The sequence below is a fragment of the Adiantum capillus-veneris genome, chromosome 19 (genome assembly GCF_014529385.1).
Source record: "Adiantum capillus-veneris isolate H3 chromosome 19, ASM1452938v2, whole genome shotgun sequence".
Classification (NCBI taxonomy): domain Eukaryota; kingdom Viridiplantae; phylum Streptophyta; class Polypodiopsida; order Polypodiales; family Pteridaceae; genus Adiantum; species Adiantum capillus-veneris.
In genome coordinates, this window is record NC_140949.1 from 33,011,347 (window position 1) to 33,037,722 (window position 26,376).

The following is a 26,376-nucleotide window of genomic DNA, read 5'->3' on the forward strand; positions in this document are numbered from 1 at the left end:
AGCCCTTTGTACTTATAAGGGATGTGTTTAGCACCCATGTGTTTTAAAGGATAGTTGGACTTAGCATGGCGAGAAGTATGTTTTGATCTTATCAATCTTTCGTTACATGTGGTTTAGCTTCAACATGTGTTTAAGAGATAGCTAGACTTATAATGTATTACTTGATTGTTGTCCTCATAACTAGTGGTTTAACTAATATGTGAGTTTGATGATTGTGTAAAATGAAGCTCATGAAGGAGGCTTGGAATTCAATTCAACTCTCAAATAATTAACTGTTATGGCTGCTTCTTAATAAAGTAAGAATGTCATAGTATTGACTAGCAATAAACTACAGAATGGAAACCTTCCCTTAGCTCTTATAAATGAGTTGCACATGCAAATAATTACTTGTAAAAGAGGGGCTTTTATTTTTGCACACGCTTTTAATAGAACATCGAATACTAAAGTGCACAAGTGTGTTGTGCACTTGGGGCCTCAAGTTTGAGGCCAATAGTGTGTAAAGTTCTTTTATCTTCTCTTATGCTATCTCTATTTTGTATGTCCATGGACTTTGATCTTAAAGTCTCTTCCCTTCCATGTCTCTATCTTGTATTGGATCAGAGAGACGGGGGGGGGGGGGGGGGGATTGTGCATGATTGAATTGTGAAAGGTATGTATTAAATTTGAGAGTGATGATGGTGAGTGCACGTGTGTGTAGGCAAAGATAGAATAAGGGAGGTTCCTACCTTCCCCTCTGTCGAAGTTTTTTCAGTCAAAAGGGGTTCTCTAATTTATCTTGTCCACCATAAAATGTGTATTTAAGAGGTTGTGGCTATTTGTATAGCAAGAGTTGGGTGGTGGGTTCAATGTCGAAGTCTTGGAGACATCTAAGGCAGTGCAAAGTTTTTATGATCAACTAGCCATTGATGAAGGAGGCTAAGAGGGCTACTTCACACTTTAGACCCTTGTTTGTCAAACGCTCAATCTGCTTCGCGGCCAATGAGTAAAGCCAAGCTCCATTATTATTAGTGCTAAACCATTCAACAGTTTTTTGGCGTTGTATTTATTAGTCACCTTGGTCTGAGGACTCATATTTTGTATTTTTGCTCTCTTTAATATAATATATCTTGCGCCTTGTTATGGTTAAAAATAATAATAATAATAATTGGCTCAAAACCCTTTTAGCCCAAGCTAGCTTCTTACTATAAGACCTTCATACACCCAAAAGAGCTTCCTCAAAAAATCTTCATAGCATGAGTTGCATGATAAACAATAGAAGTTCAATTTATAGGTGCACAAAGCTAGAAGTTATCAATCTTCTTGATAGTTGCTTCACTAACTTCACCAAAAAAAGGTAAGGAAGCATGCATGCAATAACTTCAGCAAACATTTTGGTACTCTGTTAAAACAATTAACCTACTATTTCATGTTTGGCCTTTCATGAACATCCAAAAAACAAAACAAACAAAAGAAAAGGCTCACACACACACATTATATTAGTGTCCTTTAGAGGCCAACTTGACCTATAGGACAGATCAAATACATTTCGGTCACATCTTCCGGGCATCCATGCCATAAATGCAATTTTAGAATTTTTAAAAATGAGAGAGAGAGAGAGAGAGAGAGAGAGAGAGAGAGAGAGAGAGAGAGAGAGAGAGAGAGAGAGAAGTTCTACCGTCATAGGAACAATCCCAACAAACCTCAAAGATCAACTTAACACCTGTTCTGCCAAAGGGAAATGGGATAACCAATCTAGCACGAGAGAGAGAGAGAGAGAGAGAGAGAGAGAGAGAGAGAGAGAGAGAGAGAGCCCACCTTTGAGAGCCAAGCAAATATAGGAAGATGTACAAAAGAACTAGAGCTCTGGTTTGAACCCATTGTGGCATGACATAACATAAAGATCAATGCTTGTATGTCTATCCTCTATCTCACACAATTAGCCCTGCACAGATTTCAACTTTAATTGCCTCCCTTTACATAAAAAAACCTCAAATGTTATCTAGAATTCTTTCTTCTGCCTGTACTTGGCAATTATTTCATTCCTGTCAATAAAATGATCAAGAACATCATCCTTTGGTAAAATGCAACTCTTGGCTCGACCAAACCATTTGTACCGCCGGCTTGCAACAAAATCATAAACCGCATCTCTTAAGGGAGTTGGGATCACCAGTAGGGCACCGAGTAGAGGGTAAGGAAAAGGCAAGTAGAGGGCCACTCTAAGTGCAGCTGCACACAATTTCATAAAAGATGGTCATTCATGAACAAACTTTTGGTTGAGTTATGTATTTCTTTTGATGTGTTAGGGAACACCCATTTTCTCAACCATATACACAATTCCTATTTATGATTTTACATACAGCAAAAAAATTGAAAATTTGACCTAATTTTTACTATTTTAACGCTGTGTATAACAGAATTTTCCTTTTCCTCTTGTTCTCAACCGGCATTTTTCAATCTTAAATTGTAGGCCGAGACACGCCTTTCCCAAACATTGCTTCCTGTAGAGAATACAACTACACCCACAAAGTTTGAATTCCATGCTACAATCTCTAATTAAGCCAGGCTACTACCCAAAAGGGGAACACATGTTGGCAGAAGAATTCAGATGCAAACAAATGCATATTTAAACACCGAAGCATCAGACTACATTACCACACAAGCCTTTCTTCCTCCACATGCATTGCCATATGAAGGGAAAACTTTCAGCTTACCCGTAGAGGCCTGTGAAAATTGCCCTGGTCCTTCCACAAATAGAAATCTTTTTAGTACGTCCTCACGTGTTAAGCCGCACAACAGAAGGTAAGGCTCAGCTACTTCGGACTGCACAGAACAAAAGCTTACCCTTTTTCCTTTATCAGCCTTTATCACCCAATTGACTCCTAGCTCATAAAAAAAAGGAGATTCAGTCAACATGGCATGTGCATGGAAATAAAGCAACAAACAGCAAGTGAACAGACTACCTGCATTACAGAGATGGCAAACTCCATCATACAGGACTACTTGAGGTTTGAGAAATATGTTCGACGACTGAAGGCAGTTGAGTGGCAGGTCAGCTTTGTCGTCAGCGATGAAATCCACCGTCTTCAGCCTGCCTAAATCTACTAAATCTTTTGAGCAATCTAAAACATTGAGCTTGCCCAGACTAATCACATCCTCTGAACAAAGCTGGGAAACACTGTAAGGGCCCCATCCTAACCATGAAAATAGCAGGAATCTCAGCTTAACCATAAGAATCAATTATCCACAGACATGCACAAGACAGCCCAAGGAAAATTATTTAAACAAACAAATAGGTCATCAAGTGCCACCAGCAATGCCCTGCCTATTGTTAGAATAGCTTCAGTGTGTCTGACTAATGTCTAGGCAAGCTACTTTTTATGATTTATTTGCCCTCCTAATGTTCCGCGCTGCACTGTCAGAGCAATACTATTCGTAATCTCCAAAATGCAAACACTAGCAGGAAAGACCCTGATCTGGTGAAATAATTCCAGCATCCTTCTACTCAAACGCACTGGGGTCCAGCACAAAGCAGGGCATGTATTCATATGAAAAATAGCCTGAAGGACCAATACCAGTCAGGAATTACCAGCCTCATGGTAACTGCAAATTAACAGCTATTGCATATACGAGCCTTGTTGCTAATTGGACTATTTTCTTATTTTTAATGACTAATTTCTTTTTCTAGGATATTTTATTGTGTACACTAAGAACTGTTAAAAGATTGTAGCTACAGAAAAAGCCATCAAGAACGGACAACTCTGATGTGTCATTTGATGGGTGACGAGACGATAAACATCGCGAAGGAGTTTCCGTAAGTCGGTGGAAAGGGCCGGGTTACGAGTGCCCCTGATGCGTCACATGATGGGTGACGGGTGCATCAGAAAGGGGGCATTCCGTAGGCTGAGGAGGGAATCCGAACTGAGTAAGAAAATACACGTAAGAACGCAAGCACAAGAATAAAGATGGGTTCAAAGAAGCTTTTTACGAAAAGCAGGAACATTCGCGGGAGGGCAAATGCTTTCCCGCGAGGAATTTATGTCTGCATTGCATCTGTGCCGTGTTCCGCACCCGGGGACGCCTGGAATGTGTTCGTGTAGCATTGTTTTCACTAACTGAGTGAGTTTTTAAAAGTTTGAACAGGTTCGCAGTTTATTTTAAAAGTGGCCGGCCACTTTTAAGTGACGAGTCCCTTTTATTAATAAAATAAAGCAGCCCCAAATCCTTACGTAAAAAGCCTACGCAAGCTGTACGGATGGCTGAATTCAGCGATCTCTCTCTCTCCTCTCGCTAGGGGCGCCAGGCTTTTGCTTTTCGGCTCCTATTCCCGCCAGGTGCAAGGGCCTATAAAAGGGCAGTTAGCGTTCCAGTTTTACACACGCCAGGAGAACCAGGAGGAGTTAGCGCTGAGAATTTGGAGCAGTCATTGCGAAGGAAATTCAGCAAGTGTTCGTGTGACGACTGAGTACGGAGGTCGCTTTTCCGAGCAAGGAGCTACAGGTATAATTTGTTGATACGCATTGCGAGCTATTGCTTTGTGTGGTTGTTTTGCAGGAATCCTCCCTCACGGGAAGTACGACCTTTGCGTCTAAGTCCCTCTCGGGAAGTACGGCTTCGTCCCTTACGGGAAAGTGCGGCCTCGTGCCTAAGTCCTTCACGGGAAAAGAACGACCTTCGGGTCTAAGATTACCGAACGGAGGGGTTTCCTCGGATTCTTGTGCTTGTATATGAACTCTCCCTCAATAAAGAATACTCTTGACGGGGGGGGGACCAGCCCATCTTCTGGTCCCCAATACTGTGTCGATCTTCTCCCTTCTCTCACATTTGCAAAGTATTTTATTTTTCAGATTTCTAAGTGCTCGTGTACGCTCCCGTTTTGTGACAGTGGTATCAAAGCTCACACTCCTCTCTTTCTCTGCAAAGAAGGACGATTCTGGGAAGAACGGGAAGAACCATGTCGAGCCAAGGGAGAAGCGTTAAAGAGGAGCTTCAACAAGTGCGAGCTCAGCTTGCGGATTTGCTACAAATCTTACTATTGCCAAATGTCCAAAAGCTCTTGGACGGAATGAAGAGAACGAATGAAACCGATGCAACCGGGCATCCAGACCACACTATTGGCGTGAGACCATACGAGGAAAGAGAAGAAGAACATGCCGAGGTGCACAAAGGATCTTCGGATCGGAATGAACGGCCTACTCCAAGGAAAGGCCAGGAAAAAGCACTCTCTTTGCTAGACGAGAGCAAGGACATCTCTATCTCATCTCCATCTTACTCTCCTGATTATACTTCTACTTCTCAATCTTCTCGCCAGAAGAAGGAAGCCGCTACTACTACTACCCTACATCAACCTAAAGATAAGCCTCGATTTAAGAAGCATGGTCGCAAGTCTCATCATCGCATGAGAGTCTTCAAATCCGGCGACAAGGACATCAAGTTCGAAACCTACAACGGACGGAGAGATATCTCCAAAGCACTGTCCTTCATCAGACAGTTTGAAGTCGCCTTTACCAATGGGCACTTCACAGAAAGATCCAAATTGCGCCATGTGGGGATGCACCTCAAGGAAACGGCAAGTAATTGGTGGTTAGCCAAGATTCTGGAAGGTTCTCAGGCCAGAACTTGGGAGAGATTCAAATCTGAATTTTATGAACAGTTTCTTCCACCCGACTTCGAGCAGGACATACGGAAGGAATGGGACTGGCTCGCCCAGAAGGAACATGAGAGAGTCACGACCTATGTGGACAAGTATTGGTCGGTTCTTCTGAAGGTCACTCCCTTCATGAAGATTGCCGACGAGGAAAAGAAACGACAGTTCGAAGCGGGTCTCCAACCGCAGCTTCGAAAGAGTATGAAAGTGTATCCGCATGACACTCTTCAGAGGATGATGGAGTCAGCAATCATTGATGAGGATTTGCACTCAACTGGACGCCCAGAAAAATGGAGCATAGCACTTACCGTGCGAGACAAAGAGGGGTCTACGATGACCAAGGGGGCCAAGGAAGAAAACGTCCTCCATCTAGGGACTATGATCATTCTAAGAAGCCAGAGGGCAATGGCAAGCGAACTGAGTATCTTTCTCCTACTCAACTTCAAACCTTCAGAGAGGAAGGAAGATGCTTCTACTGTGGCGAGAAAGGACATATGAAACCGGATTGCCTGCTAAAGTAGTAACGGCAAGAACACGCCCCTACGAGGCAAGATAAAGCAAGGAAGGAACCCGCTCCACCAAGCTCGAACTCAATTCCAGATGTTCAAGGAAACACAGAAACGGAGAAAGGGAAGCGTCAACTTCTGAAGGGCCGGGGGTCTTTGAACAACCAGCGAGTACTGATTCTTTATGATCCAGGATCCACGGATAACTTCATCTCCCTGGATACTGCGGAACGTTTGTGCCTCGCACCGGCTCAGCTTGGCACACCGGTTACATCCGGATTGGCATTCGAGGGGTTGACAACCAATGCAACTCCCGTGCAAGGATAGCTCAATCTTCGGATTGGCGAGTACAAGGACCGCGAATCATTTTTGATGGCACCCATCGAGGGATGTGATATCATCTTGGGTATGCCATGGCACTTCCACATGACACTTGTCCCCCATTATAGACCCTCACTTTTGATCATGGGGGTAAGAAAATAAAGATTCATGCTGATGTAGGAGATTGGCAGTTCCCAATTGTAAGTCATATCTCCATTAAGAAAGAAATGAAGAAGTGTGTTTCTGCTTACTTGATTTTTGCACGTGAGAAGGATAAAACTAGTGGGGATTCACTCTCTAGTCTGGAAATTAAGCGTTTTCAATTTATTGAAAAGTACAAAGATTGTTTCACGGAAACACTCCCTCATGAACTACCTCCGGTACCCCCGGAAGATCACCGCAGAGATCTCATACCGGGTAGCTCGCCTCCCAATCAACCCCCTTATCGGGTGAGTCTTGCTCAGCAAGAGGAAATTTTGAAGCAAGTCAACGAGCTTCTAGAGAAAGGGTTAGTACGGCCAAGTGCTTCACCCTACTGCTCTCCAGTTCTACTTGTGCAGAAGAAAGATGGCACGTTTCGAATGTGCATAGACTAAAGGTTTTTAAACAAGATCACAGTCAAGAATCGCTTTCCGATCCCTCGGATTGATGATATACTTGATAAGTTGCAGGGTGCAAGTGTCTTTAGTCGCATAGACTTAAAGAGTGGATATCATCAGATACGGATCGCCCCTGAGGATGTCCATAAGACTGCTTTCCGCACAACCTTTGGACTATATGAATTTTTGGTAATGCCTTTCTGCTTGACCAATGCTCCTACGACGTTCAATCGCATGATGGACCGCATTTTCAGCTCGTATCGAGCTTTTACGAGAGTATTCTTTGACGACATACTCATCTTCTCTAAGTCAGAAGAGGAACATCGGAAGCACTTGGACCTAGTGTTTCAAGAATTGCGAAAGCATGAGTTGCATGTGAATGCAAAGAAGAGCGAGTTCTTTCTCTCAGAGATACACTATCTCGGCCATATAGTCTCTCACAATCAAGTGAGTATGGATCCTGCCAAGATCCGAGTGGTAGAAGATTGGCCTATTCCCACTACGATACATGATGTACTTAGCTTCCTGGGATTATGTTCGTATTATCGAAGGTTTGTCCGAGGATTTGCCCATGTAGCAGGACCACTTCATGATTTGACAAAGAAGAAGATTCCTTTCAGATGGGGATCGAGACAACAAGGAGCTTTTGAACGGCTCAAGTACTTGCTAAGCCATGGACCTATTTTGATAGTGCTTGACTTAAGGAAACCATTTGAGGTTCACTGCGATGCTTCAGGCGATTGCATCGGAGCAGTGTTAAACCAAGAAGGCCATGCAGTGGCCTACGAAAGCAGACGGCTTAAGGATGCAGAGTTGCATGCATCAATCTACGAAAAGGAACTCACGGCTGTGATTCACGCCTTATCCAACTGGAAGCACTATCTTCTAGGAGCGGATTTTGTGATCAAGACTGATCACCAGAGTTTGCGGTATTTTCTTACGTAAAGGAAACTATCTGAGAAGCAGATGAGATGGGCAAACTTTTTGTCTATGTTTCACTTCCAGATCCTTCACACGGCTGGGAGTAAGAATGTGGTCGCGGACGCATTGTCTAGGCGGCCAAGGGTGAACGCTATCACTTCGGTGTATCACCAAGAATTAGAAGCACTACCGGATTTGTATCCGAATGATCTAGACTTCTCCACCGTTTGGGGAAAGCTACATCGTGGAGAGAATGAGTTTCCCTATTCCATTCGGGACGGTTATCTCTACCACCATCAGGCCATATGTGTGGCGGAACCATTAAGAAAGAAGATCATGGATGAAGCACATGCTTCGCCTCATGCGGGTCATCGGGGTATTCTCCCTACGACCTTAGCAATAGAAAGATATTTCTTTTGGCCTAGCCTTAAAGCAGACATTGATAAGTATGTCACGGAATGCTTGGTTTGCCAAAAAGTGAAGTATGATCGGCATAAGACGCCTGGGTTGCTACAACCATTGGCTGTGCCTAATGAACCTTGGGAAAGTATTGCCATGGACTTCATCATGGACCTCCCTAGAACTCAGATTTGGAAATGACGCGATCTGGACCATTGTGGACAGGTTTAGCAAGCAGGCACACTTTATACCAGTCAAGAAAACGATCAAAGCAGATCATATGGCTAGGGTCTTTCTGGCACAGATCTTTAAGCATCATGGAATGCCTAAGTCTATTGTGAGTGATCGAGATCCTCGCATGACAGGAAATTTTTGGCATGCCTTGATAGATAATCTTGGTACGAAGTTGAATTTTTCATCTGCCTACCATCCTAAAACGGACGGGCAAAGTGAGATAGCCAATTCCACAGTATTCGATATGTTAAAAGCTTATGTGTCAGACCGGCAATCTGACTGGGAGAAATATTTGCCCCTTGTTGAGTATGCGTATGTATAACAATACCATACACTCATCGACGGGGAAAGCACCTTTTGAGATTCTCTATGGTAAGCCTTTGCTTCCACCGATCCTTTTAACTAAGGATAAGATCTTTGCAGCAGATGAATTTGTCCGGGATTTGGACACAGCCTACGGGCAAGTTAGGAGAGCTATTCTACGCTCTCGGGAAAAGCATAAGAAAGCTGCAGACAAGCACAGGAGGAATCTAGACTTAACAGTCGGACAGTTAGTCTTACTCAAGTTTGAGAAGGCAAGACTTAAGAAACAAGCGTCATTATGGGCCGTTTAAGATCACTAAGCAAGTGAATGATGTCACGTTCTGATTAGAGCTACCGCCTAATTGGAGGATCCATAATGCTTTCCATGTCAGTTTACTCCGGCCGTATGTGGGACCGCCTCCGAGTCAGCCTACGCATTGCGAGCTATTGCTTTGTGTGGTTTTTTGCAGGAATCCTCCCTCACGGGAAGTCCCTCACGGGAAGTACGACCTTTGCGTCTAAGTCCCTCTCGGGAAGTACGGCTTCGTCCCTTACGGGAAAGTACGGCCTCGTGCCTAAGTCCTTCACGGGAAAAGAACGACCTTCGGGTCTAAGATTACCGAACGGAGGGGTTTCCTCGGATTCTTGTGCTTGTATATGAACTCTCCCTGAATAAAGAATACTCTTGACAGGGGGGGGGGACCAGCCCATCTTCTGGTCCCCAATACTGTGTCGATCTTCTCCCTTCTCTCACATTTGCAAAGTATTTTATTTTTCAGATTTCTAAGTGCTCGTGTACGCTCCCGTTTTGTGACAAGCCTCCCAGGAAAGATAAGTAGGAGAATTTGCAAGGATCCATACGAGGCACATGCCGCACAAGCACATCACTTCTTTGGTCCAAAAAAGAAATCGTCAAAACATGGAGTGACACAATCTCCAACACATCTTCAACACTTAGGTGGACCGATGGAGAGCGGGAAGCCTTGAAAGCCCAGTGACATTGCAATCATTGTGGCGAGAAGGGTCATTATTGGACGGAATGTCCTTTGCAAAAAGGGGAGTCTTTAGAAGAAACTTATAGGAGTGTGTAGCGGAAGGAGAAAGCAAAGAGACAAGGGCACGAGAGAGAGGAAGAAGAAAGACACACAGACAGAAGGCTGGCAAGCCCAATAACTTCAGATAGTAAACTCTGATAATGATACAAGACAAAGGATAGAGAGCCCCCTAGGCCAAATATAAAAGGTCAGGCAAATCTTTGTCAAATACCACAACCAAAAAACCAATCAATTCACATAAAAAAGCTGATGGAATGGCCAACTACAAAACAAGTTGCTCAAAAGTTAGAGGAAGAGACAAAAAACAAGCATCGAATAGCTCATCCGTGACAATCACCACTATTGTAACAGACTTGGGCACCCCAAGTCGAGAATCTGGCACGACACACGAGAGAGAATCACTTTAAAATAATTCACACTTAAATCACAATTTAATTTAGTCGACACGGCCCGGCGTAGTTCCGTGCCCAGAGAGATTGGCCCCAAAGACTGGCGCCTCTTTCTATATTTCTTTTTGTATTAATGCTTGAGCAAAGTACAGTTGCCTGCGGGTCCTCTCTGCTGGGAGGCTCGGAGGCACTTCTGAGGCAGAGAGTGGCTTGGGGTCTTATTTGAAGGCCCTTGGCCATGGAAAAGCAGTTAGATGAAAAGCCTTCAAACTCAAAAGCAATGGCTCCCAAAAGCTGGCGCCCAAATCAGCCAATGGAATTTACGGAAATCCGTATGCTGCCACGTCAGCACAGCCTACGCAAAATCCAGAATCCCGTACGTCCTGTCAACGCGAATTGCGGATATCCATACAGCCAGCCAACACCTTTTTTTATTATTTCTAGCGTCCTAGGGCCCCATCGGACGGGACCCTATAAGTTGGAACAACTTATAAGTTTGGTATTTGGTCTTTGTCAGTTAGGGATGCCACGTCATCAGTTTGTGACAAATGTGGTAGAAACACCCAATGTCACAGCATGAAATGGGGCAAGATGGGACCCCCGAGCCCCCTTTAGAGGAACAATTTGGCCAAAAAAAAAAAAGCAAGTTGACTGCCAAGGTGGAGAGATGGCAACAAGTCCAACTCGAGAAGTCTTCGAAATAGGAGGAAGGGAGTCGTCTCGAGGAAACATAAGCTACAAAATGACCTGCCCTTCCAAGACACAAAATATTGGACACAACTTAAGTGTAACAAGAAACCTTTGGTGTGTTTCGTCGTTTCAAGATGCTTCGTTTCATTTCGAAAATGCCGTATGTTTCTAGTGGTTATAGGAACCCTAATATTAGGAGTCTAGTAGGTTGATACATCCTATATACATGGTCATACAAGTGGTAAAATATGTTGCACATCATACACTATATAGCTAATTTTGAATTTAAAAAATCATACCTTTCTTTTTTGAACCTAATTCATCACCATGTTTTGAGCATTTTTTTGTTCCGTTTCGTTTTGAAGGGACAAACACATTTTCATGTGACACTACACAGTAGTCAAAGAAGATTCTAGCTATGTCTACCTATGAAAGCACAACCACCACGAGGTCGAGACCAAATATCCGTGAGAGATCCTACTTTAGAGTTTCGCATCTCTGTCGTTTCATCCAGTTAGTCCGAGTGTCTCCCAAAGACAGGTGATAGGGGGAGGGGGCTGTTTTGTGATTGTGCCCACTGCCCGGCCAGAGTGGGGGAATTTTCTCATATCGGGATATTTCTAGTCATGTGTAGTCTGGGATTTGGCTCTCTCTCTGGCCATTTAGGCACCTGCTAGCTGGGGACTATTTTTCCCCAGCCTTGGCCTATTTCTCCCTGAGCCCTAGATGGGTGCCCTATTTTCCCCATTTCATACTTTAGCCCTTATTTTCCATGTCCAGCTTGTGTGCATCGGGCAGCATTCTTGGAGTTATATATATGACAGGGTAGAGGAGGCCTCTAGGGTGCAGAGTGCTCAGCGTGCAAGGCACACCTCTTGAGACAGCCCTAGTGTGAGGGCTGTGGGCAGTGTATTGGCAAAGCATCCCCCAACGTTTCTGGGGTGCAGCCCATCCCCAAAGTTTTTGGGCAGCCAGGTAGTCTTTTCCGGTTATGGCTTTGGAGCATCATCTGATTGGCGACTTCAGCCAAGAGGCTTGCCACATCACATCACTTCTTCTTCAGGCAGCCCACACTTGGGCGTTGGAGATCAGAGATCTCCATTGCCTCTAGAGGGCTCCAATACCAGGGCAGCCTTGAGGCATGTAACCTCTCTCTCCAGATCCATCTTGTTGCCAAGAGGAGGTGCAATTTGTATTCCACTGCTTATTCTAACATGGTATCAGAGCCTTGTTGTCTCGGCTACCTTGGATGCCCGGAGTAGGTTGATCCGGTGTCATATTGGACTTGATTGAGAGAGAAGAAGCTTGCTTGTTTTTCTTGCATTTTCTCTAGTTTGGGGCTGATTTGGGTCTGCCGTCTTCTATTGTCACAAACTGTTGACGTGTCAAGTCAGTGAAGAGCAAAGCCAACTTGCAGATCTCTGGCCGAGGGGCCTAAATCCTAAGAAGAACAAGCAACAAAAGGAGAAGAAGTCCTACCAACTTACAAGACCCCGTCTGATGGGGCCCCAGTGACATAAAGGAATTAAAAAGCAGGACCCACACACACACACCAAGAATTACGCAAAAGCTGATGACATGGCAGCTATACGAACGCTCCGGATTTTCTGCTGACATGATGACGTGGCACTGTACGGATTTCTGCGTTTTGCGTTGACTGTTGACGTGGCAATTGTATGGAATTCTGTGATTTACGTTGGCACCTTTTGGGCATGGCTTTTGGACCAGATGCTTTTGAGTTTGAAGGCTTTTCATGTAAAACAGCTTTTGGGGCCTAGGGCCTTTAAATATGAGGCCATGGGCTCATTCTCTGGCATGGTTCCTGGAGAAGGTGCAAAGTCTGGAGTACCGGCAAATGAAGCCAGTCGGGGTCGATAACTGCAAATGAGGCCTTGGCCTCCCTTTTATAATAATGGCCGGCCACACTGGCCGTGTTCACACTACGTCCGCCCAAACACTGGACGCCCATCCCGACGGCATCTCGACTAGATCCCCTCTCTTGTGAGCGGGACATAACATACTTCCCCCCTTAAGAACCATTGATGTCCTCATCAATGAAGTGGGGATACTAAGCCCTCAAAGCTCTAACAGGTTCCCAAGTAGCAAACCTTTTAGATTGACCCTTCCATTTAATTAAGTACTCGTCATAAGCCTTTTGACGTGAATGACGAGTACGATGATCTAAAACTGCTTCTGGTTCTCGAGGAATATACTCAGTTTGCATATCTTGCCATACATTTTCCTCGATAGGCACAACAACGTCGGCCTCGCCCAATTTCACTTTAAGGCGGCTGACATGAAACACTGGATGTACACTAACATCCGAAGGAAGAGCTAGTTTGTAGGCAACTTGGCCAATTTTCTTTGTGATCAAGAACGGACCACAATATCTAGCTAAAAGCTTATAATGCTTTCCCGTTCGCATAGTCTTGGAATCCTTGGGTATCTTCAGATAGACCCATTGTCCCACATCTAGAGTCCTTGGAGATCTCTTTTGATTAGCATAAGTAGTGACTCGATCACGAGCCGTCCTTATACTATCCTTAGCCAATTCGAGCATTTCTTGCATGTCATACAGGAAATCACGAGCTTTGCGTTCCTTGACTTTCTCTAAGCCAATAGCAATTGGGGATAGGCTCAAATCCATACATCAGCATGAATGGGCTAAATCCAGTAGCAGAATGCTTGCTACTATTATAGGCAAACTCTAACTGTGGAAGATACCTTTCCCAATCAGACTGCCTATGAGAGACATAGGCTCTCAACATGTCCTCTAACGTCTGATTCATCCTCTCAGTTTGTCCCTCAACTCAGGATGGTCAGAAGACGACATACTCAACTTCGTCTGAAGATGAGCGAACACATCTCACCAAAATCTGCCAGTGAACTTAGTATCTCGATCACTGACAATATCTTCTAGGAAACCATACAGCTTATACAGCTGATTGACAAATAAAACTGTCGACTTCGTTGGTATAAACTTCGCCATTTTTGTGAGTCTATCGACCACAACCCAAATAGCGTCATTGCCCCGACTGGTATTTGGCAAACCAACGATAAAGTCCATGGAAATACTCTGCCACTTGGCATCTGGGATTTCCAATGGATGTAGCAAGCCATCTTTCCTAAGGCGCTCTACCTTATTGACCTGACACTGAGTGTATCTCTTCACATAGCTCTCTAAGTAAGAGCGAATTCTTGGCCAATAGAAATATCGTTTGGCCAAAGCCAAAGTTCTCTGGATACCTGGGTGCCCAGGGCTAGGAACATCGTTGCATTCACACAAAATCCTTTGTCGAATCTCATTGATTTCCGACACGCGAACTTTACCATTTCTGAACAATAGTCCACCTCTAATGGAATATTGTCGCTGTCTCGTCTCTCCAGCACGACTCACTTGGGTCTCCGGACCACCCAAGCCTGTATACGAGTCATGCCCCGCTTCGACCTCGTTCCATATCTTGCCAAAATGGCCATCAGAACGACATAGCCCTCGGAGAGAGAGATAGAAATCTGTCGAGATTTCAGCCATAGACAAGGCATTGACCTCGAGAATCCTGCTAAGCGCATCGGCAACTCGTCAAACTCTTGCATAAGCTCAACCCATCTAGCCTTCCGGCCTCTAAGATCACCCTAATCACAGATATAGCGCAAGGAGTGATGATCTGTCCATGCAACAAACTAGAGCCATACAAGTAGTGCCGCCATTTCCTCAGGGCGTGGACTACGGCGTAAAGCTCCTTCTCATACGTTGGATAACGCATCTTAGCGTCAGAAAGTTTCTTACTGTCAAACGCAACAAGACGTCCATCCTGGTATAATGCCGCACCAATAGCATAATCACTAGCATCCGTTTCAACCACAAACGGTTTGCTAAGATCCACAATGTGTAATATTGGCACAGTAGTCACCAAGTGCTTTAGTGTCCGAAAGCTCTTGTCGAGACGCTCATTCCAGACAACAGGGGGATTACCTTTACGATGAGGACCCGAAGTCTTCGGCCCTTTCACCCCTCCTTTTAAAAGTCGTGTAAGCGGAGCAGCAACTTTAGAGTAATCCTTGATAAACTTGCAAAAGAATCCAGTAAAGCCTAAAAAGGACTTGGCGTACATTCTTCAAAATGGGCCAATTTCGCACTTTATCCAATTTTCACGGTCAACGCGAATTCCATCGCAAGTAATGATGTGACCCAAGTACAGAAGCTCTTTCTTAAAGAATTCACACTTAGAAGCCTTAACGTAAAGCTTCTCAGTTCTCAGTACTTCCAGAATAGCGCGTATGTGCGCTAAGTGCTCAGACAAGCTTCTGCAGTAGATCAAGATATCATCATACAACAATGAAGTTGCCTAAAAATGGTCTCAGCACATCATTCATCATTTGCTGAAACGTAGCTAGAGCATTGGTCAAACCAAAAGGCAAGACCAAAAACTCGTAGTGACCATAACGCGTATGGAAGCCTATCTTAGGAATATCTTCCAGTTTGATCCGTATTTGATGATAGCCTGATCGCAGGTCTATCTTTGTAAATTACAACGCTCCATGGAGCCGATCTATCAGATCGTCCATGTGCGGGAGCAGATACTTGTTCTTAACAGTGAGCTTATTCAGCCCCTTGTAATCAACGCAGAAGCGCATTGGGTTATCCTTCTTTCGAGAAAGTAACACTGGCGCTCCCCACGGGGATTTACTAGGCCGAACAAAACCTCTTTCAAGATAATCCTTCAGCTGCCCGCTGAATCTCATCCTCTTCGGTTTTACTAAACCGATAAGGTTGCTTTGAGAAGGGCTGACTACCAGCCACCAACTCAATGCCATGATCTACTCCTCTCGAAGGCGGCAAGCCAGGAGGTAGATCACCAGGAAAAACATCCTCGAAATCAGCCATGATTTCTCGGATAAGGTTGGATTCGTCGGAATCCCCAAGTTTAACAGAAGAACATGAAACATTTTTACGAAATTCAGTGACAGAAGTACTAAGCACTAATGAATCAAACCAAGCAGATGGTACACATTGATAAAAGTCAACATCAGAAGACTTTATTTCTTTATACATTTCCAAAGCAGTAACAATTGGTATTGCAAAACCATTATTTACAGACTTCTGATTACAAAGCGACACAGATACATGAGGCATGTTCTGCTTAACAAAAACAAGAGTGATGTACATAGTCTATATACAATGAGTCTTGTTTATCGTAAAACCATGGAATTCCTAAAATAACATTTGCTCTGTCCAGGCGCATGATGTGGAAATCCAGGTTCTCTTTGTAATCAGCTAGCTCGAGCGACAAGTCTGGAACCATCCAATTCCATACATCCGTATCCACGCCACGAGCCATCTTCACGTGATACTCATGGTCACTGTCTCGCATCCACAGGCTCAGTTTCTGCACCAATTTTGCATCCACAAAATTGTGTGAGCTTCCATTATCAAGGAGTACGGTCACGTCGTGACCATTGATCTTCATGGGGAAACGGAGAAGATCGTGCTTATCAAACACTTTGGTGCTAAAAGTACAATTAGTGCATGAACTGTGCGCTAAATGATGGATTTCAACTTGAACAACATCAGAGTTACTTGAGATCTCGTGAATCTGAACCAAAGGACGACCTTGCGGTTTCGGTGTCGTCTTCTTCTTGGGGCAATCCTTGATTTGGTGACCCGTCTAGCCACATCCGAAGCAAGCCCCCTTCTTCACTGCATCAGCAACTGAAGCATTTCTGGCTTTCTTCTTCTCCTAAGAAGATATCGGCGGTGATTTGGACTTATGCTGGAATCGAGGTCGCTTCCTGGAAGCACCCTCACCGGATTCATGGTCTGCAGTTCTGTTCTTCTCATAATTCGCTCCATTTATCAAATGGAACGTCCTGGCCTTTGCCACTGTATCCTCGACGTCAGTCGGGGCTTTATCCTTAATTAAGGCCCAACGGTAGTCCTCATGCAATCCCAACAGATACATGTGCACAACGTGCATAGAATCCACCTTGCAGAAGGTGAGCGCCTCTTTGAAAGCTATCGTATATTTATCAAAAGACGGAGTTTTCATCGAAAGACTCTGCAGTTTGGCATAAGCTTTCAAAGGGTCCATTTTAGCGAAATCCCTCTTGAATTTCACAAAAAAATCAGCCCACGTCGTAGGCTTCTCTGTCATGTCGTGCCACCAGGTAAGCGCCTTACTGTGCAGATAGAGAGGAATCGTCTGAATCCTCCGTTCATCATGCTCCCCATGGAGATCAAAGTACGTGGTCCACTGGTGCAGCCAATTATTTACGGCCAGTTCCGTACACTCCTTCTCTTCCCCTGAGAAATTTGTAGTTTTGTACGTAATTGTGGCAGTCGGACCACCCCGTGAATGCCCAAAAGCAGCAATCTGCGTCCGCAATTGCTGGAGATGGGTTTCGCCCTCGGAAATACGCGCAGTCGATCGACTGAGCCATATTTTCGAGAGTAGAGAGTCGGGAACTGAGTCCCTGCACGAGCCCTTCGAGAGAGGCAAAGCGAAGGTTCGTCTGAACGTTCGCGGAAACACGCTGGTCGAAACTCCAGAAAGTACTTGTAATCTATGTGTAGAGAGCACGCGTGAATGTAATTTGGATGTTACCTGGCGCGTCGTCACGCTGCACATCTGAGCTGGAGGAATCCATGGCGAAGTGTGTGAAAAACTGGAAGTTTCACGCCTTTTCTGCACTTTTCGGTCGTGAAAAGTTGTAGTGCGAGGAGCTCCACGCGTCGGCGTGAGCGTCTGAAGGCGAGCAAGTGATGACGGGAGCACAAGCGGGTGAGAGAGAGGAGAGCTCAGGTGACGAGCAGAGGAGTCAAAAGAGAGATCTCTGCAGACTTTTAAGTCTCTGTAGGTGATTTATTAATAATATGCAGGGTTCACAGTTAACTTAAAAAAAATTAAAGTGTCCAGACCATACATTAATATAAGTGTCCTTGGCCACATAAAATAATGGGTACCCCCTTTAAAAAAAATCAACACAGGCCTTGCAGCGTGAGAAAAAAAAAAGCGTGCGCTGAAGCTGCCGCGTGGAGACCACGAAGGAAAGAATTAGGCGTGTAGGTACCCGTGGCCAGCACGCAAAAGGGGCGCCAGATAGGAGCCAGCGCTGCAAAAGTCATCCACGCTAGCAACTTAGTAGCCATTCCTTCCGTGCAGAGAAACCCACGCTACAGAGAGAGGTATCTGTCTCTCTCTCTCTCTCTCTCTCTCTCTCTCTCTCTCTCTCTCTCTCTCTCTCTGTGTGTGTGTGTGTGTGTGTGTGTGTGTGTGTGTGTGTGTGTATACTGCACACAGAAAGAAGGCAACAGAGAGAGTAAAAAAAAAACAGTATGCTGAAATTGCAGTCCAAAATCAGCAAATCAATAATTAAATGGCTGATTTTCGTTGAAAATCAGTATGGTCGACAAAAATCCTCTGATTTTCATCACTTGCACCTGCTAGATTGCTGAATTTGATAAAAAATCAGCAAGAAGTATATTAAATTTTACCTGCAATCATGCTCATGAGAAGAAAACAATTGATTAAACATTTATATCATAAAAAATGGCATCAAATGGTAATAATCCGACTCTAACCGCGTTGTAGGTGTGCACACAGTCCTTCGTGCAGCCAAGCCGCTCTGATACCATGAAACAAACAAGGAGAACGGATCTCCCGGCCACACAGACTGCCTACAGATACGCGTCAGACGAACCACCCGACCATAGCCACCATCCGACAGCTCCCCCGTGCTGGGGCCAGCGTCCGAGGACATAGGCATGCACCTGTAAGACCGAGCGTCCCATACCACCCAGCCTCACCTCCTCGAGGTGACCTCGCGCACTCCTAGCCTCGCGGGCTAACCACTGGCACTCTGCCAGTGGGGGTCAATAACTGCAAATGAGACCTTGACCTCCCTTTTATAATAATGGCCGGCCACACTGGCCGTGTTCACACTACGTCCGCCCGGACACTGGACGCCCATCCCGACGACATCTGGGCTAGATCCCCTCTCCTGTGAGCGGGACATAACAGAGTTCTAACCTTGTCTTGCTCTTGCACAGGCAAATGTGGAGTTTTGGCCCATCTTCAAAGAGGGGTAGCAAGTTGATAATTCAACGGCACCGTTGTACCAAGTTGCAAATTTTGGATGATAGAAGGGGTACTACTTTCCTCCTAGAAGAAGAGGATTTTCTTTTCCATCTAAGGATGGAAGTTTCAATTCTAACTTCAATTGACTCTTGTTCATCCAATATGCAACAAAGCAAGTGCGTGCTCCGGTGCATGTGTTGAAGTTGGCTTTAACAAGCACAGGGGGATTCTTCTATCTCTAGAAATGTGGCCTCCTGTATGGCTTCTTGTGTGTGTGTGTGTGTGTGTGTGAGAGAGAGAGAGAGAGAGAGAGAGAGAGAGAGAGAGAGAGAGAGAGAGAGAGAGAGATTGCCCTTGGCTGAAAATGGCAAGATATGGCTGAAAATTGGTTGCCTAGGCTGAAGATTCCTATGTGTGGTCGCCTAGTGTACCTGCCTTGCATGAATGTCCACTTGCCTTGAATGTGTCATGAAGTGTCCACTTTCCCTGCATGCTTTACCAATAAGAGGGTCGCCCAGCCTCCTGCAATGCATGAGGCGCCACTGTGTCTCTCTGCTTCTATTTTGAACTGGAGAGCACTTCAAGCTCCTCTCCCCTAAGAGGATTACCCAGCCTCCTGCAATGCATGAGGCGCCACTCTGTCTCTCTATTTCTATTTTGAATTGGAGAGCACTTCAAGCTCCTCTCCCCTAGGCGCCTCTCAGATGTCTTTCGGGGGTAGCGGATGAATGGTATAGAGGCCACGTACTCGACCCCCGAGTTTTGTTGTAGAAACTGGATATTTATAGTCATGTGTAGTCCTATGCCCATTTATGCTCTTGCTGGCTGGAACTTTTTTACCCCAGCCTTGACCTATATTTTCCCGAGCCCTAGGTGGGCTGCTGCCCTAATTTCCCCCTTCTACATATTTTAGCCCTTATTTTCCATGTCGTGGGGCAGCTTGTGTGGATCGGACGGCTTTCCTCGAGTTATATATATCAAAGGGCCCTTATGTCAAAGTCGGCGATGCAAAAGCGTGTAGACCAAGGTGAGAAAGCGCGCGCGAGAGAGAGAGAGAGAGAGAGAGAGAGAGAGAGAGAGAGAGAGAGAGAGAGAGAGAGAGAGAGAGAGAGAGAGAGAGAGATGCATTGAACCAATCAACCAAGGCAATGAGATAACAAATGATAATACAATGGGGGTTGAGGGTTTCTTATATAGAAATCTCAGTAAATTGCCCTACCCAGACTTTGACAAATAAGTGAAATAATTCCCTAAAAGCCAAAATAAATACTGGGTTCACACTAGGCAGTTCACTTGAAATATACCTAGATGAATCCAAGATATACCCAGATTCACCCTTGAAGGAAAGTGCAAGGTATAGACTCATGGTAGTCACCCACGAGACAATATAACCATCAGCTCCATCATGCATAGTATTGACTAAATACCACGACATCCCCACTAACGTCGTCAGTGCCCAATAGTGGGTGTAGAACTAGGTACAAACATATGCTCCCAAACTTTCAAATGCTCCCAAACATATGTTCACTTGAAATGCCTAAACTTTCACACCCTCTTTGTAGCTCATAGTGGACATCAATAGTGAAACCAAGTCGATGAAGAAGCTGCCATGGGCACCCCAGTAGCTACAGACTACTGGATACACCTCGGTGTTGCTCTCCTCAACTTTGTACCTGAAAGAAATGCCATCTTGAGCATTGGTCGCCTCTGGAGAAAATCTGAATTGTAGACAAGACTACGTCCAATAATCCCCATTCGTGAACTGTGAACATATCACGTCCAAAATATAACACTCCAAGATAATGAACATTGGAACACATCCTGTCCATGATCCGACCAACAACAATGAATTGGCGTGCCCATCCATAGTGTCTTTGATATGCCTGATTGGTTCCCTGCCAGATACATGTGCCTTGAACTCCGACCTACAGGTCCAAACACCAATAACTAGAACTCCTACACAAGGGTCCAAATCAATCATAGGGAGTTGTCTACCCCTCTCTGCCACTCACAAGCCTCTCTTTGGCTGAAGCTAGTGGTGACACCTTCACTTTGACTAGAAATCTGATGTCGAGGCCACTGTGACCACCGCCACGTGTGCCATGCGGATCTCCTCTGTCAAATCTTTGATACCGTAACCTCCGTCTAGCTTGCCTTTGACTTTGTCTTCAAGTGAATTCTTGCTTTTGCCTTTGGCTTCCAACTCCCAAGCCAAACAAAGCGTCAAATCACAATCATAAATGTGGTCGTACCTCTCAGGTACCGAGGCAGCTAACTGAGTACTGGTATAGCCCACCGTGTCAAGCTTGCCAATGCCGTTGTCCTCGATCAAACTCGCCCATTTGCCTTTGACTTCAGAATGTTGAGCCAAACAGTTGGGTGGTCTCCTTGAGAACTGTGCCGGTGCATAGGCCGCTAACTCAAAGGTTGATCTCCTCTCCATAGCTTTTAGTTGGTTTTGGTCTCGCCTCTTTTGCTGCTCCCCGACCGCTTCAATAGGCTGCTATCCAGCCTGCAGAAAACACTCCAAACGCGCTCCAAGCGAGGCCGAAAACGTTGGATGATGATCTAGCCAACAAAGGAACTCCTCTTGCTCGAGAAACGCCTCCAAAGAGGCTGCTATCCACGCAGGAAACGTTGCCGTTCAGCGCTGAAAAACACAGCTAAAAACTCAAGGCAGCAGTTGAGTTTCAAAAACGCAGGCTCTGCTAGGGGCAGATCGCTGCGCAGGCGGGCAGAACAGGGCAGCAAGCCTGTGCGTTTCAAAACGCCAAGCAGCAGAGCAAAATGCTGGCAGTTTGGGCAGATTTCCGCGGTAATGCCTGCAAAGAGGAAAAACGCAAGGGAGAATGTAAAACGTAGGCAACCAGTAGGGCAGAATTCACGCTGGGCAGAGGGCAGGGCAAGGCAGTTTGCAAAAACGCCAAGTTGTGCCAAAAACGTCAGCAGCAGAGTAGGGCAGAAATCTGAAAACGCAGTGCAGCCCTTCTTCGTCTTCTCCTCCGGGACGGCTCGCTCCGCCAAGGTCTATGCCGTCTCTTGCTCTGATACCATGTCAAAGTCGGCAATGCGAAAGCGTGTAGACCAAGGTGAGAAAGCACACGAGAGAGAGAGAGAGAGAGAGAGAGAGAGAGAGAGAGAGAGAGAGATGCATTGAACCAATCAACCAAGGCAATGAGATAACAGATGATAATACAACGGGGACTGAGGGTTTCTTATATAGAAATCTCTGTAAATTGCCCTACCCAGACTTTGACAAATAAGTGAAATAAATCCCTAAAAGCCAAAATAAATATCGGGTTCACACTGGGCAGTTCACTTGAGATGCCTAAACTTTAACACCTTAAGGGTGCAAAGTGCTCAGCCTGCAGGGTGCTCCCTGTTGGGAAGCCCTAGTGTGATGGTTGTGGGCAGCCTAGTGGAAGGGCAGCCCCCAACATTTTTGGGGTGTAGCCCATCCCCAATGGTTTTAAGAAGTGAGGCAGTCTTTTCAAATTTCAGCTTTGGGGATGCATCTGATTAGCAACTTCAATCAGGAGACATACCCGCATTACTTCTTCTTCAGGGCAGCCCACACTTGGGCGACCAGTTACAGAGGCAATGCACCTATGGTGCTGGCCTAGGAGACCAGAGAACTCCATTTGCCTGCGGAGGGCTCCCATACTGGGGCAGCCTTGAGGCGTGTATCCCCTCTCTAAAGCCAAGAGGAGGTGTGGTTTGTCTTGCTCCAGTTCATCTTGGGGATGACGTGGTGTACCTAACATAAGGAACTGGCCAAGAGATTTGAACTCAGAAGATGTGGCCAAGAGGGGTTTAAAAACCTAACCTCTACTGACTTGAAGAACTTATGAAACACCGGTTGAGGCGTCTAAAGCTGAAACTGACAAAAGTGTGAAGGTTGCTGCGGATTTCCGTGAATTGCGTTGTTGCTACCAAGTGGCACTGCTGTACGGATTTCCGTAAAACGCACTGGCTGAATCTCGTAGTTTCTGGCACATGCTTTTGGGAGCAAATTCTTTTGGGGTTGAGTGCTTTTGGGGCTCTGCTTTTGGGCATCCTTTGTACTCTTTATAAGTGCCCAGAGGAGACGCAGTGTCTTAGAGAGAGCTGGACCCACACGGAGTTGTACCTTTGTGAAGCAATACTAAAGAAATATCGGAAGAGGCGTTAGTCTTTGGGGCCAGTGCATCTTGGCTCGGAAGTCCATCGTGCCATGTCGACTCTCTCTCTCTCTCTCTCTCTCTCTCTCTCTCTCTCTCTCTCTCAAAATTCAAGTTCAATGATTTTGCAATTTCTGTTCGTGTGTTGCTATTGATTTCTCGCTTGGAGTGTTGGAGCATGCAGCAGTGGTATCGAACTCAAAATAGTTCTTCTTCTACGGAGGATTCGATCCTTTCTACAGCACACATGGGTTCTCGCAGAGAATCCGACAAAGACGACGCCCCTCTGACGAGGCGGAGGAAAAGCAAGAAAAGCACGAAAAGCAATCTAGCAGTTCAGAGGAGGAATTCTCATTCTCTTCTGACAGTTCAGACAGCGAAAAAAGGAACAAGAAGACCAAGGAATCCTCCAACCATTAACTTCCTTGAGATCATGCCATCCAGTTTACAAAAGATGCAAATCTTTATCTCAACCTGACAAAGATTCATCCGACGTAAACTTTTGATTCCTACATTAGCCACTTCCATGTTTACTTACTTCATATGTTTAAATTGAACTAGTGAAGCCGAAGATTGAACAAAAGCTCACCATGACTACTACACCCGTTAGGAATTTTTAGTGAGAAATTCACACATTGGCAAGGAAATGCACAAGCGAATCTGTCTGTGTATCTTTTGAGCTTCAACTCCCAACTAGCCAATAAGCATTTCAGCTAACGGAGAACCATTCCCTAGACATGAGTATGGTTCATGTATATTCCGTATGATACTGCACAATTGTGTGCGAATGTGTGTACATCCAAGTAAGGAACGACGAAAATTCTGCAAAGGCATACTAGAGAGTTTCCTGTTAACCAGGCAAAAAGACTAAATACTTTGTTAGGCTCTCTGAGCGCTTGGAAGGTAGCAGAAAACATGTTGGGCTATTATACTGAAATGCAAGTGCGTGCACCCACGAACCCTTCTCTCTCTCTCTCTCTCTCTCTCTCTCTCTCTCTCTCTCTCTCAGAGACTCACTTGAAGCAACGAGGGGCTTCCGCCAAGCAGACAAGAGTTTGGTGCCGATGACGCGCATTCTCTTTTGTTCGTCGTCTCGACGCTTGAGCTCAACGTAGCTATGCGCATTCTACAAAAGAATGCTTGGGCAGAAAGCAAGCTCATGCCTCACAGTAGATACACGTCGTGTGTGACCGGTAGGATGTTGGCCTGACGCTACCTTTCACGAGGTGTCGGGGGACGCGGGCTGTCCGTCCGTCGGGGCAAACACACGGACTAAGAGGGCCTTCCCACGGAGGGTTTCAAAACTACTCCCAAGCTATGTCTAAAGGAACAACAGAAATGTATCGCATCTTCACACGAACGTCATTTTATATGTAAGTCGCTTCACTTTTTAAAACATAAGTGCAAGCCTTTTTTAAGATGTCACCTACAACTCACGGTCATACTCTTAATGAAGATTGTTCCTTTTCATAAACTTTTGCTAAAATGCAAAAGTTTATGTAAAGGAACACATCCTTCTAGTTTCTAGGTTGCCTGGTCTAAACCCATCATGTGAATGCAAAAATTTGAAAAAATTCTCCTGAATTCCTTTTCGCAACCCACTGTGGGAAAGTCCTATAAGGGTGAGGGGATCGGGATTCGGTAGCCTGGAAGTCCACGCACGACCGAGGCAAGTGTAGCCATAGGTGTCATGTCAAATTAAACCCCCAAAATCTGGGCAGTGCATGTTGGCTCACAATGTAACATCTACTAACATAATATGGCGGAAGGGTCTCCAATGCCAGGTGTCGATTTTTGCGAACTGAAGGCGTAGGAAAAAAAAAATTAACTGGCGCGCTTTGCGTTGGTGGCAGCTTTGCCTAGCTTTGAAGTACATTGAAGTACGACAGTCGAAATCCGAAAGCTATGCAGGGAACCTCAGTACCTCACATTCGCTGCTCTCAGTGAAGTACAACCGAGAGAGAACCTCATTACCTCAGTACATTCCCTGCTCTCCTTGAAGTACAACAGAGAGAGAGAGAGAGAGAGAAGAAGAAGAAGAAGAAGAAGACACAGACGAGAAGCTCTCCGCCTTGGTATGTTTTCTCTCTCCTCCCGCCACGAACACTGTCATCGCCATGCTTCGTCATGCTGCTTTGTACTCCTTCTCCCTACCTTCACCAATGTCGGAGTCCAGCGAAACGATTCCCCCCCCCCCCCTTGCTTGCATGGATGTGGTGCTCTGGGAGCTGCGGGCACCCTCTCCCTCTCCTTCTCTCTTTCCTGCTCCACAGCTGCTGCTACAGCTCTCACAAGCTCTGCCTCAATTGAGAGATACACTACCCTGCTTGCTAGGCAGGCGCCTCTGTCAGCCCATACGCCATACATGATTATGCACCGTCCCTCCTCACTGCACTCCACCGGGCGAAGGCACATGCATCTGCTCCATGCTGACGTCGTAGCTGGCATGCAATACTCCACACCTCATCGCTGCCACTGCCCATAAATGATGTGCATCGCCAACGCTAATGGCGAGCATCCCGCAGCAAGCAATATGGCCAGGTGACGTGTGTTGCAGTCCCGCTCTCTCTCTCTCCCTCCTGCTCCCGCCACTGCCGCGGCGTAGTCCAGTTGCAGTCCCGCTCTCTCTCCCTCCTGCTCCCGCCACTGCCGTGGCGCAGTCCAGTTTGCATTCCCGCTCTCTCTCTCCCTCCTGCTCCTGTCGTGGCACAGTCCAGCAAAACGAAATCTCTCTCTCTCTCTCTCTCTCTCTCTCTCTCTCTCTCTTGCTTGCATAGTGGTGCTCTGCGAGCCTGCAGGCACTCTATTCAATATCCAATATTCTCTTTTTTATTGTAGACAACAACGTGTGCAAGCCGAGGCGAGTGGACTCGAGGTGTGTGAAGCTCAACCAGGTGAATACTTTGGTTAAGTTATAATTTCAATTTAATTATTTGATATTTGATTTGTTAATTATTTCATTTGTTTTTTCACAAAAAGAGAGAGAGAGAGAGAGAGAGAGAGAGAGAGAGAGAGAGAGAGAGAGAGATGTTTTGGTTAATGAAATGAAATGAAATTAGGTTATGAAATGGAATGAAATGTTATATTAACATCTTTAAAAG

General features: G+C 45.5%; 1 protein-coding gene across 1 annotated transcript; it reads right to left on the reverse strand.

The window, feature by feature from the left end:
* Window positions 1-1,824: 1,824 nt before the first annotated feature.
* On the reverse strand, window positions 1,825-24,478 carry LOC147433798 (Putative thiol-disulfide oxidoreductase DCC). Its single transcript, XM_086489808.1, has 4 exons — window positions 24,293-24,478; window positions 2,940-3,170; window positions 2,691-2,858; window positions 1,825-2,205 (listed from the first exon to the last, which is right to left on the reverse strand). Exons 1-4 carry the CDS (start codon window positions 24,348-24,350, stop codon window positions 1,979-1,981), a joined length of 684 nt encoding a protein of 227 aa, XP_086345934.1. The 5' UTR covers window positions 24,351-24,478; the 3' UTR covers window positions 1,825-1,978.
* Between the last annotated feature and the right edge of the window lie 1,898 nt (window positions 24,479-26,376).

Coding starts and splice junctions, on each gene's coding strand:
- LOC147433798 (XM_086489808.1), bottom strand. CDS start 24,350: ATGCGCGTCATCGGCACCAAACTCTTGTCTGCTTGGCGGAAGCCCCTC. Junction 3,171..24,292: donor GAAGCCCCTCGTTGCTTCAA/GTGAGTCTCTGA, acceptor TTTCATGGTTAG/GATGGGGCCCTTACAGTGTT. Junction 2,206..2,690: donor ATTTTCACAGGCCTCTACGG/GTAAGCTGAAAG, acceptor AATTGTGTGCAG/CTGCACTTAGAGTGGCCCTC.